At 55.4% G+C, this 20,910-nt stretch overlaps 1 protein-coding gene across 1 annotated transcript in view; it reads right to left on the bottom strand.

Annotated features, from left to right (window-relative positions):
- The window catches only part of ARL15 (ARF like GTPase 15), a 200,075-nt gene that overhangs the window by 105,317 nt on the left and 73,848 nt on the right, over window positions 1-20,910 (bottom strand). The window contains exon 4 of the mRNA XM_079785332.1: window positions 14,652-14,860. Coding sequence (XP_079641458.1) covers window positions 14,652-14,860 — 209 coding nt within the window. The remainder of the gene's footprint in view (window positions 1-14,651; window positions 14,861-20,910) is intronic.

Here is a 20,910-nt window from a genome sequence, read left to right on the forward strand (position 1 = left end):
CTGAGCCACCAGCCAGGCAAAATGGAAAATAACTTTGTAAAAATAAGCCGAAACCCCAGAGGTCTTCCTGTGGGGCTCACACCTCAGGGGCGGCAAGGGGGGGGGGGCTGCGGCCACGGCCCCTGCGGCCACCCTGACGGCGAGCCCCCCCATCGGCCCCGGAGCCCCTGCCTCAGGCCCTGCAGCTGACGCTCCTCCTCCAGCCCTCGCAGCCTCCTCGCCTCCGCTCCCTCCTGGGCCTCCGCTCCCTCCTGGGCCTCAGCTCCCTCCTGGGCCTCCGCTCCCTCCTGGGCCTCCACAGCCTCCCCGGCCTCCACAGCCTCCTCGCCTCTGCTCCCTCCTGGGCCTCCGCAGCCTCCTCGCCTCTGCTCCCTCCTGGGCCTCCGCTCCCTCCTGGGCCTCCGCTCCCTCCTGGGCCGGTTCCAGGCCTCAGGCAAAGCCCCTCAGGCGCCCCCAGGCCGGCCTTGTCCTGCCAAAGCTCACCATGACACCATTTTCAAATCAGATCTCTTTTCCACAGGAAACGGCCCCCTCAGACCACGCCCACCTCACCACTTCTCCTGACACAGCGCGTCGTCGATTCCAAGGCCGCGCTCCGCAGAGACAGCATTCAGACGCCGGGGGGCATTTTAAAGTCTTACGGCGTCATCGTTCCCTCCCACCCACATACACACCCTTCACAGCCACACCACGCGCAGCCACAGAAAGGAGGGTTCCGGAAGGATGAGCGCCGGGCACACGCAAGGTTAGAGATGCGCGCTCAGTGCTGGGGGACCTGGGACTGAACTCGGGTGGTCTCTGAGAACACGCTATCGGGCAGCACCGAGGGGTGCTCTCCTTCGCACACCTCGACCTTGGAGCTATCCTGGTGCCGAGCCACACGCAGGGGCCACACGCGGGGCCACACGCAGGGCCACACGCCGGGACCACACGTGGGGCCACACACTGGGACCACACACCAGGGCCACACGAAGGGCCACACGCCGGGACCACACACCAGGGCCACACGAAGGGCCACACGCCGGGGCCACACGCCGGGGCCACACGCTGGGGCAGGTGTTCGCTGCATCCAGACGCCCTCTGAGACCAAACAGCACCCACCTGGCCCGGCGGGGACCGAACACACAAGGCAGCAGTGGCCCGGGGCAGGGGGGCCCTGGGTCTGAACCCCGCACACTCGGGCCCACCCAGCAGCTCCACTGGGTCCCTGTCCCCCTAAAGGAAGAGGGGGCTTCCTGCCACGGACGTTGGGGTTCTCATTGTCCCCACAGCAGCAGGTGCGGGAGGCCCGCCGTCTCCTCCCCACTCAGAGACGAGTTACCACATCTCCTGAAGTAAAAGGGTGATTTCTGGGAAATGTGCAAAGCTGACGTTAACGTACTCTTTTCCCTCCAGAGTCCACAGGACGAGGCCTGAGTGAGCTCTGTGCGTGCTGCGAACGTCCAGGCTGTGCTGTGACAGATCATCCAACTGTGGATTGACATGCAGCCTTACACGTCTGCATCCGACGTGCACGTGTGCTTCCCGTGTGGTCTCAGGAGTGAAGGGTCCTGGGCAGGGTTTAGTCTGTGGAACAATTAGTGGAACACATGGCAGGTGTTCCAGACAGCTCCCCCGAGACGCGCGGGCCCCCCGAGCACGTCGATGCGGCCTGACGTTTCCCACCCGCCCGGCACTGTCACCCCCGTTCACCGTGACGCTCGCCAAACGCCCGCCACCTGGACCGGTCTCCGAAAGGCTCTTGGTTAGCTCTCCTGAAAAACGGCCCATTTCGCCTCTGCGTCACAGGCACTTCCGATTCTCAGAAGCGTAGACAAGAGAGTGACCGAGCCGCCAGTCACAGGAACGGTCACGGATGTGAAGGGCAGCACGGGGAACAGGCCAGTAACATTGTAGTAACTTTGCCCGGTGCCAGGGGGTACTCGCGTATGGGGACTCTGTCAGCTGGCATCTGTTCTCTTTCACTAAAGACTGCACAGCAGTGAAATGTGAAGCACACAGTGAGCTGACGTGGAGGCGAGGACGGTGGAACCCCACGGTTATCTCGAGTGACACTGACTGCACCGCGAGGGCAGGGACGCGGGGACACCGCCCTGAGCACATGGCCACCCAGACACGCGTGAGAGGAGGGCCCCAGGACCAAGCCAGAGGCTCCCTCCAGGTCCCGGGGCTGGACTCCACAAAGCCACGCCCTCTGCATAGCATCACCTTCCACAAAGCCACGCCCTCCGCACAGCATCACCCTCCGCAAAGCCACGCCCTCTGCAAAGCATCACCCTCCGCAAAGCCACGCCCTCTGCATAGCATCACCCTCCGCAAAGCCACGCCCCCACACCTCCAAGGAGAAGGCCGCTCACCTCACCAAGGGTTGGAAGCAGGCCTTGAACAGTGCAAAGGCCTGCGCAGCGTTTAGCTTCTCTTTCGCGCCGAGCTCACTGTACCAGGGACCCGCCGACAGAGGTTAGAACTCGCAGCAGCAAAAATGTGGGGGGCAGAGGGGGGTGAAAGGGGACGAAAGAGACTTGACTTGGGATGGTGAGCACCCAGTACAATACACAGATGAGGTACTATGGAACTGTGCACCTGAAACCATACCCTTTTATTAATCATGCCCCCCCAATAAACTCAATAAAAAGTTTATGCAAGGATCCAGGGCCCCAGGATCATTCATGAGTACCTGCAAGGCTGCGGGCAGTCTCACGCTGCCCTGGTGGCCGCGGTTCACGGGGAGTTAAACCCACCGGGGAGTGAATGGCCTGGAGATCAGAGGCCACGATTTCACCCTCTGCTTGAACGGCGAGCCTGCAGCTGCCTGGCTGACCTGCCGTGAAGCCCATGGGGCCGACTCACGCGGGCGAACAAGCCTTTCTCACACCCGCCCCCACCCCCACCCCCACCCACGCTCTGTTCCCAGACACCGCCTCTCGGCCACTGTCTCGCGTCCCTCCAAGCAGGGAAGTGGTCCCTGTAACCCTCCACACTGCCCGTGAGGTCACAGGCCGGTCCAGGGGAACCGCCCGTCCCCGAAGGACGGCTCGACTTCAAACTCTGTCCTTGTCAGCGAAGAAAACCCCGAGCGGGGCCCCCCAGATCAATGATCAAAAGAAACTGTACATGGAGGGGAGAAGCGCGCGCGCACACACACACACACACACACACACACACACACCCGGTCAGGGACACAGGTCTGATTTACAAGCAGGAATCCGGGGGACGGACGCTGGGTCTTCTCCTCTTACTCCCCGTGTTCCTTTTGCGATTAAGGAATTTGTTTCCGTAACGGTCCTCTTGGTTGTTAAGTTTGGGGCTTTCGGAAAACCTGCCACTAAGCCTTAAAACCACCCCCCAAAGAAAACACAGTCCAGGAAACCCCGTCTTCAGGGGACCCCTAAATATTTCCCAAAACACTTGGAAAACAATAAAAGGAGCGCCAAGTCAGCCGTTCTGAAGGCCCGAGAAGACGCTGCTGAAATCCGAAAGCGAGCATGGCCGTGAGGAGGGCCTGGGGTCAGCCAGGGGCCCGGGGCCTTCCGAGAGGGGACGCGGAGCCTGTGGTCACGCAGGAGAGACCCCGGCGATGGGCCGCACCCCAGCTCTCGGGGCTCCTGGGGGCTCACGGAGCCCAGAGATCTGCAGGCAGGGCCTCAGCCTGTCCGAGCACCGCCCTCGCTTTCCTGCGGAGAAGCACGTTGCACGCCCGCCTCTGTCCGTCTTTAAGGAGATGAAGCGGCACCTTCGTGGCACTGCAGAGCGGGCCTGCCGGGGGCAGGGGCGGCCGAGTGGCGGGCGCGGGGCATGGGGGCGCGGGCACTGTGAGCGACAAGCTTAGCGTCAGATTTCAGAATCGAAAGTCACCCCAAGGTCTGCTTCTCCCGGCTTCTAGAAGGAAGCACATTTTCCCCGCTAACGACTTTTAAACGTCCCTGATGCGAACTCTGCGCACGTGAAGGGCCGTGAAATAAATCAGTGTGTCATTTCCAGGCGCTGCGGGGCCGTGCGTGGTCTCCGTGGCTCTTTGTTCTCCTTCCTGTTTTTCTCGTGTTTGCAATTGCTCTTTAAGCACCTCAGGAGTACGCTGGGCCACCCGGGACTTTTCAGTTTCATTTTTGAGTATTTAACAAGCATGGCCGTGACACGGGACCAGACACGGTCACGAGTGCGTCCCTGGGGGAGGGGAGGGAGGCGGTGAGGGGCAACATCAACATGGACGGAGCCCCCCGCCTTGGGGCCTCACTCACCCCATCTGCTCTGAGGCGGGTTCTAGAAGGACCCCGGGTTACAGATGAGGAGGCAGCCTGACGTTTAGCCCGATCCTCCTCGGCTGTAACAGTGAGAGGGCTCAGCTCTGCGTTCTCACCTCAGCGTCTTGCCATTGGCATTTCCAAACGCTACGTGCCACGTCACACACCCACCAGGTTAAACGGGGTGCACCCTGTGACCCAGGGATTCCCAGTCTGCGTGGGCCTGCCCGAGCACGGCCTGCCTGCACACACCAGGAAACACGTACAGAGATTCGCTAACATGGCTGGTGATCTCAGAAACCCAGGCACAGCCTCGGACGTCATCGCTGAGACAAATAAAGTCAGGCCACAAGGACGCCGGGCTCACTGCTGGGGTATAAACACGTCAGAAGATAAAGTGACGACAGCGCCACCGAGGCCAATGTTTATCACAGGAAGCGCTGCTAGTTTATACCTGGAGACACGAGCGTCTGTACTGAGAGGATAACAGTGTGCATTGAATTACACACCGACTGGAACATACGCTCGATTCTGAAGACATCCGGGAAAGGGGCTTTAAGTGCATCTTTAATAATTTACTTCTTTAAAAAAAAGGAAGGCCTGAGACAAATATGGTAAAAATGTTAATCCTTGCTAAAACCTGGGTAATGGCTGGATGGGTTCCTCTGTGTATTATTTTCTGCACTTATCTGTATGTTTGAAGTTTTCCACAAATAAAGCATGACTCCGTAGATGCGTGTCTACATACAGTTAAATAAATCCCGTGAAATCAGGGTGTTCCCATAAACCCCGTCCTTCATGTGACCCAACAAACTGCTTAAAACCCCTGACAACCACCTAGAGACTGGATTACTAAAGTCGGTTTTCCTGAAATGGTTATAGTTTCCTATTGCAAGTATCTTAGAAGTACTACCTTGAAGATAAATGTGCTCACTAACATATAGTCCACATTTCATTATGTTGTTAAGGAAAATTCATTCAAGTGGTGTTTTTGCCTCTGAGCATTCCAAGTTTTGTAACACGGAAGCCGGGCTGAAGGCTGGAGTGGTGAGCTGGAAGGAATGGGGTACAGGAGGAGAAGGAAGCACTTGTCACTGCGTACGTGCACCTCCTTAAAGGTGTGCCCTGTGGTGACTAATCATCCCGACTGTCAGCTGGCGCGAGGCAGCGGGGGCTGCTAAAGATGATGTCACACTCCCGGCATCCGAGTGAGCGGACAATGGGTGTCTGCAGGGTGCTAGCCGTGCGATCGAAACGGACCGGGAGCAAGGATCTCCACGCACCTCGGGACAGCCGTGTGCCGATCGGTGGACAGACCGCCCTGGAGAAGATGGTGCCTCTAAAAACTAGTCCAGTGAGCCCGGCCCGCACGGCTCAGTGGTTGAGTGTTGACCTATGAACCAGGAGGTCACGGTTCGATTCCCGTCAGGGCACAGGCCCGGGTTGCGGGCTCGATCCCCTGTGTGGGGCGTGCAGGAGGCAGCCAGCCGATCCATGATCCTCTCTCATCATGGATGGTTTTCTCTCTCTCTCCTTCTCCCTTCCTCTCTGGAATCAATAAAAACATATTTAAATAAATAAATAAACTATCTCAGCGACAGTGACCCCAGGAATTACAGCCGCAGCGCCCGCTCTCACACCTGAGACAGGGACGTTGTTAGTAACACCCACTTCGTCTCGGCTTCCCTACGGCTGAGGAGCCAGGTGGCAGCGTTGGGACCAAGTAGAGTCCAGGGAAGAACGCGTTCGAGGGACCGGCTGTTCTCGTATTCCGCTTTCCCGGGGGAACCCCGTCAGCGCGGGCTCGTGTCCAGTGTTTCACCACGAAGCGGTGCCCAGCGTCTCCGAGGAAAGGAAACGCCCTCTACTTCCGGCATCGCCGCTGCTGGGCCTGACGCTCGGTCGTTACAGGGAGGGCAGCGCACCCCGATCACACGGCCAGGCTGCGTCCCCGGAGCGGGAAGGTCCGCTGGGAGTTCGACTTCATGAGAAAGGAAAGCCTTCAGGGAAGGGTGGGGGAATCGGCTCCATCAGGACGGATGCCCTGCTGACCGGCAGCGCCAGCGATCCGCGGGTCTGGGGTTCACCTCACAGTCTCATTCCCCTTATTAACCGAAAACAATGAGCTTACCTTGCTTATTAACATAGAAGTTATTAAAAAGCCATTATTAATGAAGGGAGAACAGAGAGATGTCTAAACTTGAGCTTTCATTAAAGAACAACATCAAAGTCAATGTAAAAATAGGGGAAATTGGTATTTTTTTATTGCCCCGAACAGGCAGAAACGTGCATTTTGACACCTGACGCGTCTCTACCCACACACTAAAATAATGCAAGTATTTAGACTGGGTTTTCCAATAAGTTTGACAAGTACCATTTTACATGAAGCTAGTCCAGAACCGGGGACAACGTGAATCTTTATATGTAACAAGAAAAGGGTATTCTTCACAGTAATGTTTCGGAAAATCAGGGCATTTGTCTGGGCCCAGTGACCTGCTTTGTGTAACACTAATAACAAAACCAGTAACAAGGACGCCAGCGGTGCAGGGACGTTACACAACGCCCACCTCGCATCTCTCCGGCCCACTGCGCGGGGTCCCTCTAACCATTAGTCAGTCTTCTCGCCAACGCAGGTCTGTCCCTCCCAGCACCCACCACGCCCCATTCCCCAGCCGGCGGCTCCGAGGGGCCCTGCCCGGCTCCTCTCTCACCGTCTCTTTGTTCTCCGCGTGGAAACTGTACACAAGCCGCCGGACAGTCCACTGGGGACAATGAAGACTCGCCTTGGGGTGGACAGCTGATTAGTCACAACCACAGTCTACGCGCAAATCGCTATTACAAAGTCTACTTGTTAACATTATACTGTCCTCGCAATCTCCAGGTTATTCCACAGGTCACAGAGAACCCCGCCCCCGGGGCTTCCGGTCTCACTGGTCACAGATGAGGACAGTCCCAGGTGTTGTATGGAGCTGCGTGCTGTCTAACCAGCACGGGCAGCCCGCCGCGACCCCGCCTGGCTCGCCATCACCCGGCAATGGCTTCTTCCCGGCCTCAGGGCTCAGCGGTAATTCACTGCTCCAGGCACCTCCCCGCCTTCCGTTCTCCCAGGTCCCTCGTGTTTCATTTGCTATAATATGAGGGGATGTCCTCTTTAGCCCCGTCATGCACGTCTTCCTGGCAGTGAGGCGGGTGTTCACTTGACTTTCATACATTTGCCTGTTAAAATATATCAAGCCCTGACCGGTTTGGCTCAAAGGATAGAGCGTCGGCCTGCAGACTGAAGGGCCCCGGGTTCGATTCCCAGTCAAGGGCACATGCCCGGGTTGCAGGCTCCATCCCCAGTAGGGGGTGTGCAGGAGACAGTCAATCAGTGATTCTCTCTCATCATTGATGTTTCTCTCTCCCTCTCCCTTCCTCTCTGAAATCAATAAAAAATACATATTTTTTAAAGTGTCAGTATCCCTTTATCTACGACCACTGATGACAACCTTTGCAGCTTCCTGGAAGGAATAGGGCTCAGTCTTGAAGTCTCCTTTCTAAAGAGTAATCTAAAGAATTTTCCCTAAAATAGTCTCGTAGGCGGTAAACTTATGTGATTTAATTCTATTTACTCCCCAGTGACAACTTTCCATTTTTGTAATAAAAATTAAGTTTTCCTATTTTCTTCCCATAATCACGCTGTATTGCTCCTGGCATACACAGATCATTCATTTAAGCTCTATGCAACTCAGAAATAATGAACTAGGAAGGGTTCTGATGATGTAGAAACCAAAGCCTACGCTTATAGAACCTTTTCAGAAAACCTATCCTTACTCCTCCGACCTCGCTGGAGAAATTCCGTAAGAAATACCCAAACTACTCAAAACGAGTTCCGATGGTTCTACACGAGCCGGCGTTTATTGTTCTTTAGGGAGGAGAATCAGTAAACACACGCCGTGGTCTATTAAGAGAAAAAGAAAAACAACCTTCCGTGTATTATGTCTCAGATCCTCCGTTCGGGGTGAAACCCAGCCGATGAAGCCCTCATTAGCCCCGCCATCCCAGTAACCAAAGGTGCTTTTAAGCAGACACTATGTAATAACAATAATGACAATAATTATCCTAATGATAATAACGAACGCTTATTGTGCGTCTTATCTTCAAAGCGCTTTACTGACGTTAACTGTGTGTCTATCCTCAAATTAATTTAAATCGACAAGTGCTTTATTAACTTTGTAAGCGGTGGAATGTGCGGTTAAACTGAGTTTTCTGTTGCTAAATAAACAAACAATGAGAGGAACGGGGGGCGGGGAAATGGTCTGTGAGCTTCCGCAGAGTCGGGCGCTGCCTTGTGGAGTGAGGGTTCATGAAACACTGACCTTCTACAAAACACAAAACTGAAGTACGGATACACAGGGTGAACTTCACCGGCATTTCACTCAAATGCACGTTGTGTCAAAAAGGCCCCGGAAGAAGTAAAGTAATATTTTACTTCGATATGCACAGGAAGGAAAAGTGGTAAATGGAAGAATTTTTAAAATCCTTCTAAGTCTCACAAATGTAATAAGCAATTTCTTTCATTACAAAGCACAGTTTGTTTTATTCAATGGAATCCACGGCTTTAAAACCACTCCCCGCACGCTCCCCAGAGTCTCCCGGTAACCAGCCCCCTCCGCCTGGAAAACAGAAAACAGAAGCGGTACGAGCTCGGCCGCCGGCCGCAGGAGCGAGCTCCGTGCCGTTAACATGTAGGTGACTTATAAACACCGATTGGATGCCCCGCCGCTTCCTCTGAGGCCTCCGGGGAAGAACACGGCCACCGGGTCAGCAAGACCCTCGCACATTAGCACACACGCTCTGGGCGCCGCACGCGGGCCCGGAAGGCATCTGAAGGGCGTCCTGGTTTCCGGGATGGGCACCGTGGAAACCGGCTCTCCCCGGTGGGAGCGGGGGAGGTAGTGGAAGGGGAGCTCTGGGGTGTGGCAGCAGGAGCCCCGGCGGAGAACTCGGGCAGGCGAGGGGGTGGCGGTGGAGGCGGGCACAGAACCTTCTTGGCAGGGAAAGCAAGGTCAGAACTGCACGAGATCCCCAGCTCCACCAGCTCCGCATAAACAAGACAGAATGGGGAAGCTGGGAAGCCACGGGTCTCAGAGGAGGACGTAACGGCTTCTTTGGGGCGCACAATGTTATGTGTTCCAATCACTGCTTTGTCACCCCACCTACAGACTGCTCTTGAGAGAACGGGGCTGTCTTATGTAACATGTTCTTCCGTGGGCGGGGCCCGGTATAGTCCCCTCGGATGGCGGGATCCAAGTGGCGGCTGGATTTGGAATCAATGAAACCAAACATACAAATGAACGTTCCCAGGGAACGCGTGTAAAAACTCCCGCGCGTACAATGAACACGTGCAAATTCTCTTCTCACACTTATTCTTCTCTAGACGACTCCTCTCTTGGCTACACGGTGCTCTGAGAAATACACTTAGAAGGGCGACGCTTCTGTGCCTGACGACAGAAACGACCACTCCCTCCGCTTCTCCAGCGAGCGAGGGCGCGTTTCCACCCACCCAGTCACTCGGCAGGAAGCTGACTTCCAAGCCCCCGATTGTGTCCCCCAAGATCACCCGGCACTGAGCGCGGCCCATCTGTGCGGAGCGGACAGGAGTGATCTGCATCTCACATCGCCTCCGAGCGCGCGCGCGTCCCCGGAGGGAGTCCACACACTGCTCACCGGATAGGCATGCACGCTGCTCTCTGTGAATCCGCGCCAGTCCCCGCCGCTGCCAAGAGGCAGGTCACGATCCTTGGAAGACGCTGGAGGTTAAAGTGCATGAGCTTTATAATGGTTATTTTGCAAACATACACACACGTTTCGCTCCATATGCAGAAAGGAATGTCACATGGAGCTGAGTATTCCGTGTGATGTCCACACGGCTTTGCATTTTCTAATCAAAACTCTGTCGTGGAAAATCAGACACTGGCTGCTTAGAGAGCTACCACAAAAGAGCTGCTCACTGCCACGAAGAACATAAAAAAAAAAAATTAAACTAGAGGCTTAGTATTTACCGACAACACTGTCCCGCATTTCTAATCCTTCAAACCTCTCTCTGACCCTTTGCAGGAAGGGGGGAAAGTACACAACGTGGAATTATTTATCGGTAAACAAGTAATTATGATGAAGTGTAGTAGTTAAGTAACATACATACATGCCAGCACGCTCTCCAGAGACGCTTACAGACGAAGAAGTGAGAGCAGAAGGAGACGTGAGAACTACATAAACAATGTAGTCCTATTCACAAGGCACCGAGCATTGAAAGCATTGTTCAAAAATATGAATGTTCATAATCAAAACAAAACACGCTCTACAAAAGTAATGTTTATAGCATGACAGAAACACCTGCAAACGCTCTTCTCACATCTAGACTCTCGCCTACCAGACCACACATTCCCCGTCCATCACACGGCAAACCGCGTCACAGCTGCATGAAAACGGACAGACGCGTGATCACAAATCGGCACCTTCCCGCGGACGTTCGACTCGAGGCTGGGTTTCCCGGGAGCCGGGGAAGCACTCCAGTCATCCGACCTCAGACCCACTTCAAGACCCACGCCGCACAGTTTCCACTTCTCACACGCGCGTTAACGGAAGCACGGGCCACCGTTAGCGCAGTGCCTCTGAGAAGGTTAAGTAGGTCTGGGCGCGGGACATGGACACAATGAGATGACACTGCCGGGGGAGGAGCCTTCCTCCATGTGGACAAAATGGGTCCTTTCGGAAGACGCAGCGATGCCAAGGGAGGACACTCAGCCTCTGAGAAGCCGGCGGCCACTGAGCGGCGGGCGGGGAGAGAGGGCTACGTTTACCGGCTTCTATAGTGACCTCCCTCCCCATCGCCGCCTCCCGATCGCGCCTCTAACTTCACAGCTGAAGTATGCTCTCCCGTGGGGGCTGTAAAACAAATTGGACACAATTACGACGCACGACGAGTAAAACACCCTAATTAGCCTTCGGATGATTCCCATTTCAAAAGCGTTATCGCTGAAGCCAGGCCCGGTTTCCCTCGTGAGTGAAGCGGGCCACAGGACAGAAGGCTCGGGTGTTCCTGTCAAGTTTCCTATAGAGAAAACGAGTTGATTATGAGTAAGGCTGGAAAACTGTGCTCACCACACCTCCCCAAAGTGGATACGAGAAACATCTGCAGCAAGAACTGCTTGGCTTCCTGACAGGGTGTACAGGGGTTCTTTTTCCCAGTGTTTTGCTATCGAAAAAATAAATAAAAAGCTGATTTGTGGGGGGGGAAGTTCTACCATCAATTCTCCAGACGTTAAATCTCGCCATTCTGCGAGCTGAGCCAGGCGGCCGCCAGGTGCGCTCCAGCGGGAGGCCGGCCGCCCACCAGGCCCCGCTTGTTACAAAAGGGCAACGAGACCATCGGGCACGCGGCCCTCGGTCTGCGGCTCACGAGGCGGTTTTAACCACTGTCTCCCTGTCTGAAGCCGGCTCTCCGCCCAGACAGAGCCGAGCTCCCAGCACAGAGGCCGGGACTGCACACGGACCTGACTTCCCGCGGCCTCCGCCCACGGGAGCCCAGCGGGGGCTCAGCTCTCTTCCCTCCGGGTGCGCTGACTTCCCCGCCTTCGACACTCAGCATCGGGGATCCTCAGGAGCCACTGATGCATTCTTGGCATCTCACTCGGCGTCGGGATAAATCATGGCGAACGTTTTGCATGAGGCACTGAGCACCAGAGGTGATGACTCCGCCGGGAGGAGGGAAGGATCGGCGAGCCGGGACCCGCCTTTGCTCAGCGGCATCCGAGACTGGCTCGGTGCATTTTGGTGAACTCAATGCGTTTTCCTCGATTCTGAAAGACCGGGATTTTGCCCCAAATTCACAGGGATTGTGCAGAATAGAACACCATCTCTTTAGCACCTGGAGATTCTACAAAGTGCACCCAAATGAGCAGGTACACATGAATAAAAGCGTTTATAAGCCAGAGCCCAGGGCATGGAACACCTTCATGATAAGGGGCGGGGGAGTAATGAACAGATGCCCACGTCTCCACACAGTGCAAGCCACGTGGGACTCCGCTCACCTTCCAACCGCTCCCCCCTCCTCCCAAGCTACGCCCAGCCACCCCCAGGCCACTGTCGATAAAAGGTCTAGCCTTCAGAGTCACAGTCCCGCCTGTGTGCCGACCGTCAGGGAGTGGTTTAACTCCTAACACAGTCCCGGGAGTTCTCAACGAGACATCGCAGAGGATGCTGAGCAACCACGACACCCCAGCCACGGAGAGAGAAGGAGGCTGCCCACCCGCTTCCCCCCAAACCGAGTGTGCCCCCTTCTTCGGCTCTGACAGGCTGGGGTCTGGAGGGAGCACCTGTGGACGGGACGGAGCGCTCACCTGCCCGTGGCGTGACGTGTGTGTGCACGACAGGGACGCCCACGCCAGGCAGTCTCAGCGTGGCAGCTGCCAAGGCCGTGACGAGCCAAGCTGGGAGCAAAATCCATTCCGATGGACGAACAGAGCCCAGCCCGAGTCCCGTGCCGCGGTGTGTCCGCGTGTCGGGTCTGATGTTCAAGTCGGGCCTGTGCTCATCCTACCCTTGGGGTCTCTCTGATGAGAAGACGGGCCCCAGGGACGGGTGCTCTTTTCCTCGGAGAGCCGGCCGGACCGGGCGCCGGGCACCCCGGAGCCATGACTGCCGAGCGCCCCTCGCTCCGCGCCAGGCGAGTGCCCACGAGGACCGCCCTGACCCCACTCGGGTGTGAAGAGCACGTGAGCTTCCGTCCTACGCTGTCCGAGCAAAACAGCCAACAGCGCTGACATTAAGAGAACGGAAGTGCGCGCAGACCCGGAACCCAGCGCCCTGCAGCTCAGGGCCCTCTGTGTTACCGCTCCATGAACCATGGCATGTGTTTTATCGCAGGTTATGCTGTCCGAGCACCCTGAAATGCACACGTGTACTGCATTACATGCTTCCCATCATGACCTCATCCTAACACTTTCAGCAACGCACCGGCTAATCCGAAGCTAGGGTACCCCTCGGGACTCCCACCACCACCCCGCTCCACCTGCGCCAGAGAGCACGGCTGGGCCGCTGAAAGTCCCCGCGCCCGGGCCGGAGCGGGGAGACCTGCACCTCGAGGGCCCTTCGAGGGAGGGCTCCCCACGACGGCTGCCCGAGGCCGCGCGAAGGACGGCTCTGCCCGACACGGGGTCCTGGCCTCACGGAGGGGCTTTCTGAACCGAAACGTCGCTGTGCGTTATCGCTGGCACTCAGGACTTGACGCTTCAGAGTGCGTGATCCAACCAGTGCAGCCACTTACGACAAAACAACGCCTGGCTCCCACCTTACCGGTGAGAAGGGCGGGGCAGGGCTGCCGGCCGCAGGTCCCCACCCCTCGGGGGAGGGGGGGCCAGACATGGAACGTGGGCGCCCTCGGCTTCTCGCCACGTTCCACACGAAAGCGCGGAGTCGCTCCTACCAGCCACCACGCCGGTGAGGGAAGCACAGGCTCAGAGGCGGGCGCACATCCTGAAAGGGACGGGGTGGGCGGGGGGAGGGCGGGGAGGGGGCCCTTCCTTCTGCCAGGGCCAGGTGGGGATCTATGACAGCACCCGCGGCCCGACACCGTTATCACCTAACAGTCAGCTGCTCTCTGTGCTCAGACGTTTAGTGAACTCAGCCCTAAGGCCTCGGCTGGCCTTACTCGGCCCGCGGGCCGACGTTCCCCACCCTGGTATGGAGGAACACGCCGCCTGTTCCATGTCACCGTGCTGAGAGTAAGACTCGCTGCCACTGCAGCTTCGAAAACCGTTTACACACTTAGCACGGGGTCCCCGGGACCAGCAGCCCTGCTGAGCGAGACAGATCATTGGCCCAACTTCGTCTCGTGCTTCACGGGAAAGGCACAGGCTGAGACAGGAAACTGAACAAGGAAGATGGGGAACGCGCCCCGCGTGACACCGATTCGCTGGCTCTGAACCTGCGGGACCGATGTCAGCGCGCAGCCTGGCTGGTTACAGAACGGGCCCACTGCGTGCAGGCAGCCTGCGCGCCCAGAGGGACAGGGCGCCACCCGAGGGCGGGCGCGGCTTCCGGACCCGCGGACACCGCCCCCAGGGGAGGAGGAATCCCACACGCCGGCGGGGGAAGACGCGTGGACTCCGGGCAGCAGCCCTCACCCAGGTGCGAACACCCAGGGAGTCCTCGGACTCCGCCCGCCGCCAGACAAGGCAGCCCCTGCTCTCTGTGGGCTCAGCGGGGAGCTGCCTGCCAGCATGGACCCGCGTGGAGAAGGCCCACATCAGGCTGAAGGCGGCACCGCCAGCACAGCCCCGGGACGGGCACCTTGGCAGTGAGCGTGGACGACCGAGACGCCAGACCGAGACAGCAGACCGACAGAGCCCGTGGGTCCCCGGAACTTACCTCTTGGGCGGAGCGGGCGGCCGGCTTGTCCTGGTGGCTGGCGAGGATGAGGAAGGGCAGCGTGCACAGCTGCGGGTGCTGCAGGGCCGAGTGCAGCTCGTTGCGGGCCGTCTCCAGGTCGCCCTCGGAGGACGCGCTGTCCAGCACGAAGACCACGCCCTGGGAGCCCTGGTAGTAGCGGCTCCAGTACTTGCGGATGTGGTCGGCCCCTGCGGACACACACACCGTCAGGCCCGGCGCCGCCCGGCACGGCGCTCCCGGCAGAGCCCCCCGCGGACCCCGGGGGCTCTCACACAGCCACTGCGGGGACCAGGGCGGATGGGACAGAGAAGGCATTCGGGCCGGCAGGCGGACAGGTGCCCGTGACCTCGGGGGACACACACTCCCTGTGCCTCTTATCCAGACGGGAGAGAGAACCAGGACTCCTCGGCCTGGACCTCGGAAGGATGTTTTCAGATTTGCCCGAGTCCCGCCTGAATGACACTCCACACCCTCGGTGAGAGCAGCCGCTGCAGGGGGAGGGGCAGCCGCCCCGGAGAGCAGCTCGGCGACATCTCCCAGGAGCTCTGACCGCCGCGGGGCCGCCTGGTGTCGCCTCTGCTAGAACGCGGGGACGAGGAGCCACCTGTGCGTGTGCCAGTGCTCACGTCTGTGACAACCCAAAAGCATGACCTCCGGGGCAGGGCATGACCCCGCCGGGCAGTGAGCACCCGCAGGGGGGACGCCCCGCACCTCGCGCTGCGTCCGGGACCCAGGGCGAAGCGGGACTGAGGAGGTGGAGGGGCGAGGGAAGGAGTCACGCTCGAATTAGCGCCCTGGGATTTGGGACTGGAGGGGCCGCGGGAGACGACCCAGTCCAGGTCTCTGGGGAAACTGAGGCCCGGAGAGGGGACTAACCGCCAGTCATGTCCGTAAACCACAAACCTGAGATTCGCTATTTGTGTGTTTGGGGTGGGTGAGGGCTTTGCCGGTGACATAACGAAAGGGAGGTACCGCGGTGTGTCCCCGTTTAGTGCACATGACCCCGTCTTCCCCATGAGTCAGCTACAGGAGACGCCCTGTGTGGGGGACTGGGGCGTGAGGAGTGGGGTGGAGGGGTGCACGCCCCAGCTCTGTGTTCAGGGACATCGTGTGGGAAGCTGGACACGGGCAGGGAGGTGGGCTCACTGTGACACCAGCAAACGCTACCCATCAGGTCTTGTCCTCCCCCAAAGGGCCAACACCCCCCTCCCATCCCATCCCCCATGACACTGAGCAGCTCAAGGATTTCTGGGAAAAGCAGAAAACCCCAGACTATCACACGGCACCTGGGTGCCTGGTCCCCACTGGCGCTCGGGAGCATCTTACCCACGGGGGTGAGTCTCTTAAAGGAGCAGCATCAGTAACCAGACAGCTACCCTGTGTAGGCTCTTCCCACGGCCCAGGCAGCACCACGTGCTTTCAAAACAAGAGCTCCTGCGTGGGCCTAGGAACCAGGAGGTCACGGTTCGATTCCTGGTCGGGCACATGCCCCGGGTGCAGGCTCACCCCGGTTGGGGGCGTGCAGGAGGCAGCCGATCCATGATTCTCTCTCCTCATTGACATTTCTACCTCTCTCCCTCTCCCTTCCTCTCTGAAATCAACATAAATTAATTAGTTAATTAATTACTGCACATCTGGGCCCAAGGTGACTGAAACAGAAGGATGGCTGAGCAGAAGGACGAGGCGCTGGGTGAAGAATCCACACCGTCGGGAAGGAGGGTGGGTTAGAGCACACGGACCCGCAGCGATCGCAACCGGCCATTGGCGGACACTTCCACATGAAACACGGAGCACGCAAATGAAAACACGCAACAGATTCCATGCCTGAGTGCGGCCCAGCCGGACACCTGGCCAGAGGTGTCACGTGGAGGAGTGGGGTCAACGGGGGAAGGCCACGTGAAGCTGTAAGACTCCTGAACGGTAACGGAGACGTACCTGACCTGCACAAAATGGATTAAAATGCCAGGAACTGCGCTGACGTTCGGGAGCAGGTGCCTTTTCGTGTGTGTTGCCGCCGTGGCGTTTTATCATTGCTTCCCCCTCAGCCTCCTCCTCTGTGGGGCCAGCATGTGGCCGAGGCAGGGGACAGCACAAACACCTTCCCCACCGGGCAGCGGCTGGGCTGGGGGAGCGCCGAGCCCGCGGCGCAGGCCCCTCTGGAATGCCCGTCGCTGGTTTACGTGGAGCATAAACTCTCTGCATAATGAACGTGTCACACGTGTTCCTCTGATTAATCGAGTGCTGTGTTCCCAGACAGACCAATCTGTCTTCTGGAATTAGCACGGAGATTGTTTTTTTTAATCTACACATTAAATTGATGGATTTGATAGCATCTCGGTCTTAGAGCTTCAAGAGCTCACATATTTAATCTGAATAATTCAGCAACATATAAGTATCCAGAAATGGATATTTTCCTTTCTGAGCCTTCCCCACACTCGTGATTTTTTTTTTAAACCACACACGTTAACTTTGCCTATTTATTTAAAACTAGTGGCCCAGTGCACGAAATTCATGCACATTACAAAGGAATTAATTAGAGAAAATATTTTAATATTGCTATTTGCCCTTTCTCTATAATAGAAGTGTCAGAGATGAAAGAAAATTAGAAAAATGTATATGAAAATCTTCCTCCTGTCAGAGTCTGGGGCTCACCACAGGACCCAGAGTCAAGTCCCTGCCCACCCGCAGCACCTCAAAATCATGCGAGACCCAGACCCGGCCGGCCCCACCCCCATCAAGCCCCGCCAGGTGTGGGGGGGTGCAGCCTCAGGTCCCCCGGGCAGGCACCGGGGTGGGGGGGCATGGCCTGAGGTCCTGTGAAGCCCCACCGGGTGGGGGGCGTGACCTGAGGTCCCCTGTCGAGCCCCACCAGGCGGTGGGTTCAGGCTCAGGTCCCTGCCCCGGCCCAGCGCCACGAAGACTCAGGTCCCTACTGATTGCTCCTTAAGGCTCATTACGGGAACTCAGCCTCCGCTGTGGACGCCGCCAACTTTGTGATGGTGTGATGGTCGATTTGCATATTCCCTCTTTATTAGACGGGATACCTCCTCACTGGACAGCAATCCAGGCAATGGGTGTGGGTGCTCCATAAAACTCATTTCCGATGAGTTGTCGCCTGAGGTGACTGACAGAGAATGTCCTAATGTCCAAGGGGATAGACTGCCTTCATAGCTTCACGTGGTATAACTGACACACATAACCTGCACATATTTAAAGTACGCAGTTTAAGGCTCAACATATGTGTGCAGCTGTGGAACCATGAGGACAATCACAATAATAAGAGTATACACCCCTCCCCAAATTTTCTTATGACCCTTTCAGCCCTCCAGGCTACCCTCCCCCTGTCCCTGTCCCTACCCCACAGGCAATCACTCAAGTTCTCTGTCACTCAATACGAGTTTGCATTTTTCTAGAGCTTTATATAAATGGGGTATGAATTTACCCATGTGGGAACCCTATGTCATGCGCTCCATTTCGCCTGGCTTCTTTCGTGGGCATACCTATTCTGAGCTTCGCCCACGTTATGGCTGCATCCTACTTCACTGTATAGATATACCACGGTCTGTTCACCTGCTCACCAGCTGATAACAGGCGGGCTGTTGCCGAGCCGTGTCCTATGACAAATCAAGTGACTAAGAACGTCTGGATCAGGATTTGGTGTCAGCCTGAGTTTTCACGTGTCCTGAGAGTGCAGGGGCTCAATTATAAGGTCCGTCGGCATTTGCCTCAGGAGCCGCCAAACTGTTCTCCGAAGCGGTGGCAGCATTTCCCACTGCCCCTTTCACACCGAGCACGCCAGTCCTTCCACGTCCTCGCCAACGCGTGAGGTGGCCGGCTGTTTTATCGTAGACGTTGGCTGTGTGTGGTGATCTTAATTCCTTTCTCCCTCGGGGCTGACCACGCTCGGCATCGCTGCACGTGCTTGCTTAGCTTTTGCAGGTTTTCTTCAATGAAGCACCTGTTCAAATTGTTTGCCCAGCCAAAACCGGTTTGGCTCAGTGGATAGAGCGTCGGCCTGCAGACTGAAAGGTCCCAGGTTTGATTCTGGTCAAGGGCACGTACCTTGGTTGTGGGCACATCCCCAGTAGGAGGTGTGCAGGAGGCAGCTGATCGATGTTTCTCTCTCATCGATGTTTCTAACTATCCCTCTCCCTTCCTCTCTGTAAAAAATCAATAAAATATATTTCAATAATAAAAAAATTGTTTGCCCATTTGTAAGAGTGCTGTTTCCTTTCTTGCCATTAAATTCTGTGTACTCTTTATATATTCTGGATACAAGTACTTCATCAGATAGATGATTTGCAAATAATATTTACCTAGCCTATGGCTTGTCTTTTCATTATCTAACAGCCTTTCCAAAATCAGACATCTTTCAATATCATAAAATCCAACTTACCAACCTTCTCTTTACGGTTCTGCTGCTGGTGTCTTACTCAAGAAATCTCTGCCTCACCGAAGCGCCCAAAACTTCGCACCTGTGTGTTCTTCTAGATCTTTCGTTTCAGGCTTCCTATTTAGGTGTAGGATCTATTTTTACTTTTTTACATGGTTAATGGTTAGAGTACTTTTAAATCTTGTTTCATGTGTCATTATTTTTGTCTATTTGCTATTAATTTCTAATTGCATTTTAATCAGAAAACATTGTACATGGTCATGCGTGTCAAGATTTCATGTGTATTTCAAAAAAACATGATTTTCTGTGTGAGTATAAAATAACGTAATTATCAGTGAGATCAATTTGTTAATTAGCTAGTTAAGTCCTTTACATATTTTTGTTTATTTGATCTGTTGTCTTCTGAGAAAAGTATGGCTAAATTTTCTACTAATTATGGATCTGTTGATTTTTTCCTTACATTTTTCTGTTTTAGCTTTATGTACTTCAGAATTACGTAGTTAAATATGTAAAAGTTTATAATTACTCAGTTACCTTAGTCTATCAATGTGTAATTCTTGCCCTAACCGGTTTGGCTCAGTGGATAGAGCGTCGGCCTGAGGACTGAAGGGTCCCAGGTTGGATTCCGGTCAAGGGCATGTACCTTTGTTGCAGGCACATCCCCAGTAGGGGGTGTGCAGGAGGCAGCTGATCGATGTTTCTCTCTCATCGATGTTTCTAACTCTCTATCCCTCTCCCTTCCTCTCTGTAAAAAAAAATCAATAAAATATATTTTAAAAAATATGAAATCCTTTATTCTAGTTAATATTATTTGCTTTGAATTTCATTTCATCTGCTATTAATACAGGGTAGGGCAAAAGTAGGTTTACAGTTGTGAGTATGCAAAACAGTTTATTCTTGTATTATTTATTAACTAGAGGCCCGGTGCATGAAATTCGTGCGGGGGAGGGGGGTGTCCGTCAGCCCAGCCTGCACCCTCTTGCAATCCAGGGCTGCTGGCTCCTAACCACTCGCCTGCCTGCTTGCCTCATCACCCCTAACCACTTGCCTGCCTGTCTGACCACCCCTAACCACACGCCTGCCTGCCTCATCGCCCCTAACCACTCACCTGCCTGATCACCCCTAACTGCTCACCTGCCTGACTGATCACCCCTAACCGCCTCTGCCTCTGCCTCTGCCCCCGCCGCAGTGGCTTCGTCCAGAATGACGTCTGGAAGGTCATTCGGCTGTCCGGTCTAATTAGCATATTATGCTTTCATTATTATAGATTATTGTATTATTTCCCACATGGACAACTGCAAGCCTCCTGCTGCCATGCCCTGTATCCCTCCAAGTGTGTTCTCTTCAATGGTCTGTCCTTAGAGTGTCTCTCGTCAGATATCTGCAAATCATACGTCTGAGGAAGCAACTGACTGCAAGTTTCTGTTGTGCAGTGTCACTCATCACCAGATACAGCTGACGATGTTATAACCATTTTCGTGCCACCCATACTATAAAATGGGAATTTAATCCATTTACATTTGTTGTGATGACTCATGTAATAGGTATTACCTATTTATTATAACCTTTTGTTGGTTATTTTGCTGTGCTGTTTTTTTCCATTCTTGCGTTTGCTGAATTACCAAATTTAAAAAAAAAACCTCTTTCAAAACACTTCTCATGAAAAAATTCACGATACATATATAAAAGCCTAAGCAACCGTCTGACTGTTCAAGAGGTAGCTATGATGTGCACTGACCACCAGGGGGCAGACGCTCAACACACAGGCATGGAAATATAGAACAGACTGCTGAATCTCAGAGGGAAGGTGTGGGGGAGGGCAGAAAGAGATTAACCAAAGATCTT

The sequence above is a fragment of the Cnephaeus nilssonii genome (genome assembly GCF_951640355.1).
Source record: "Cnephaeus nilssonii genome assembly, chromosome: 2".
Taxonomy (NCBI): Eukaryota; Metazoa; Chordata; class Mammalia; order Chiroptera; family Vespertilionidae; genus Cnephaeus; species Cnephaeus nilssonii.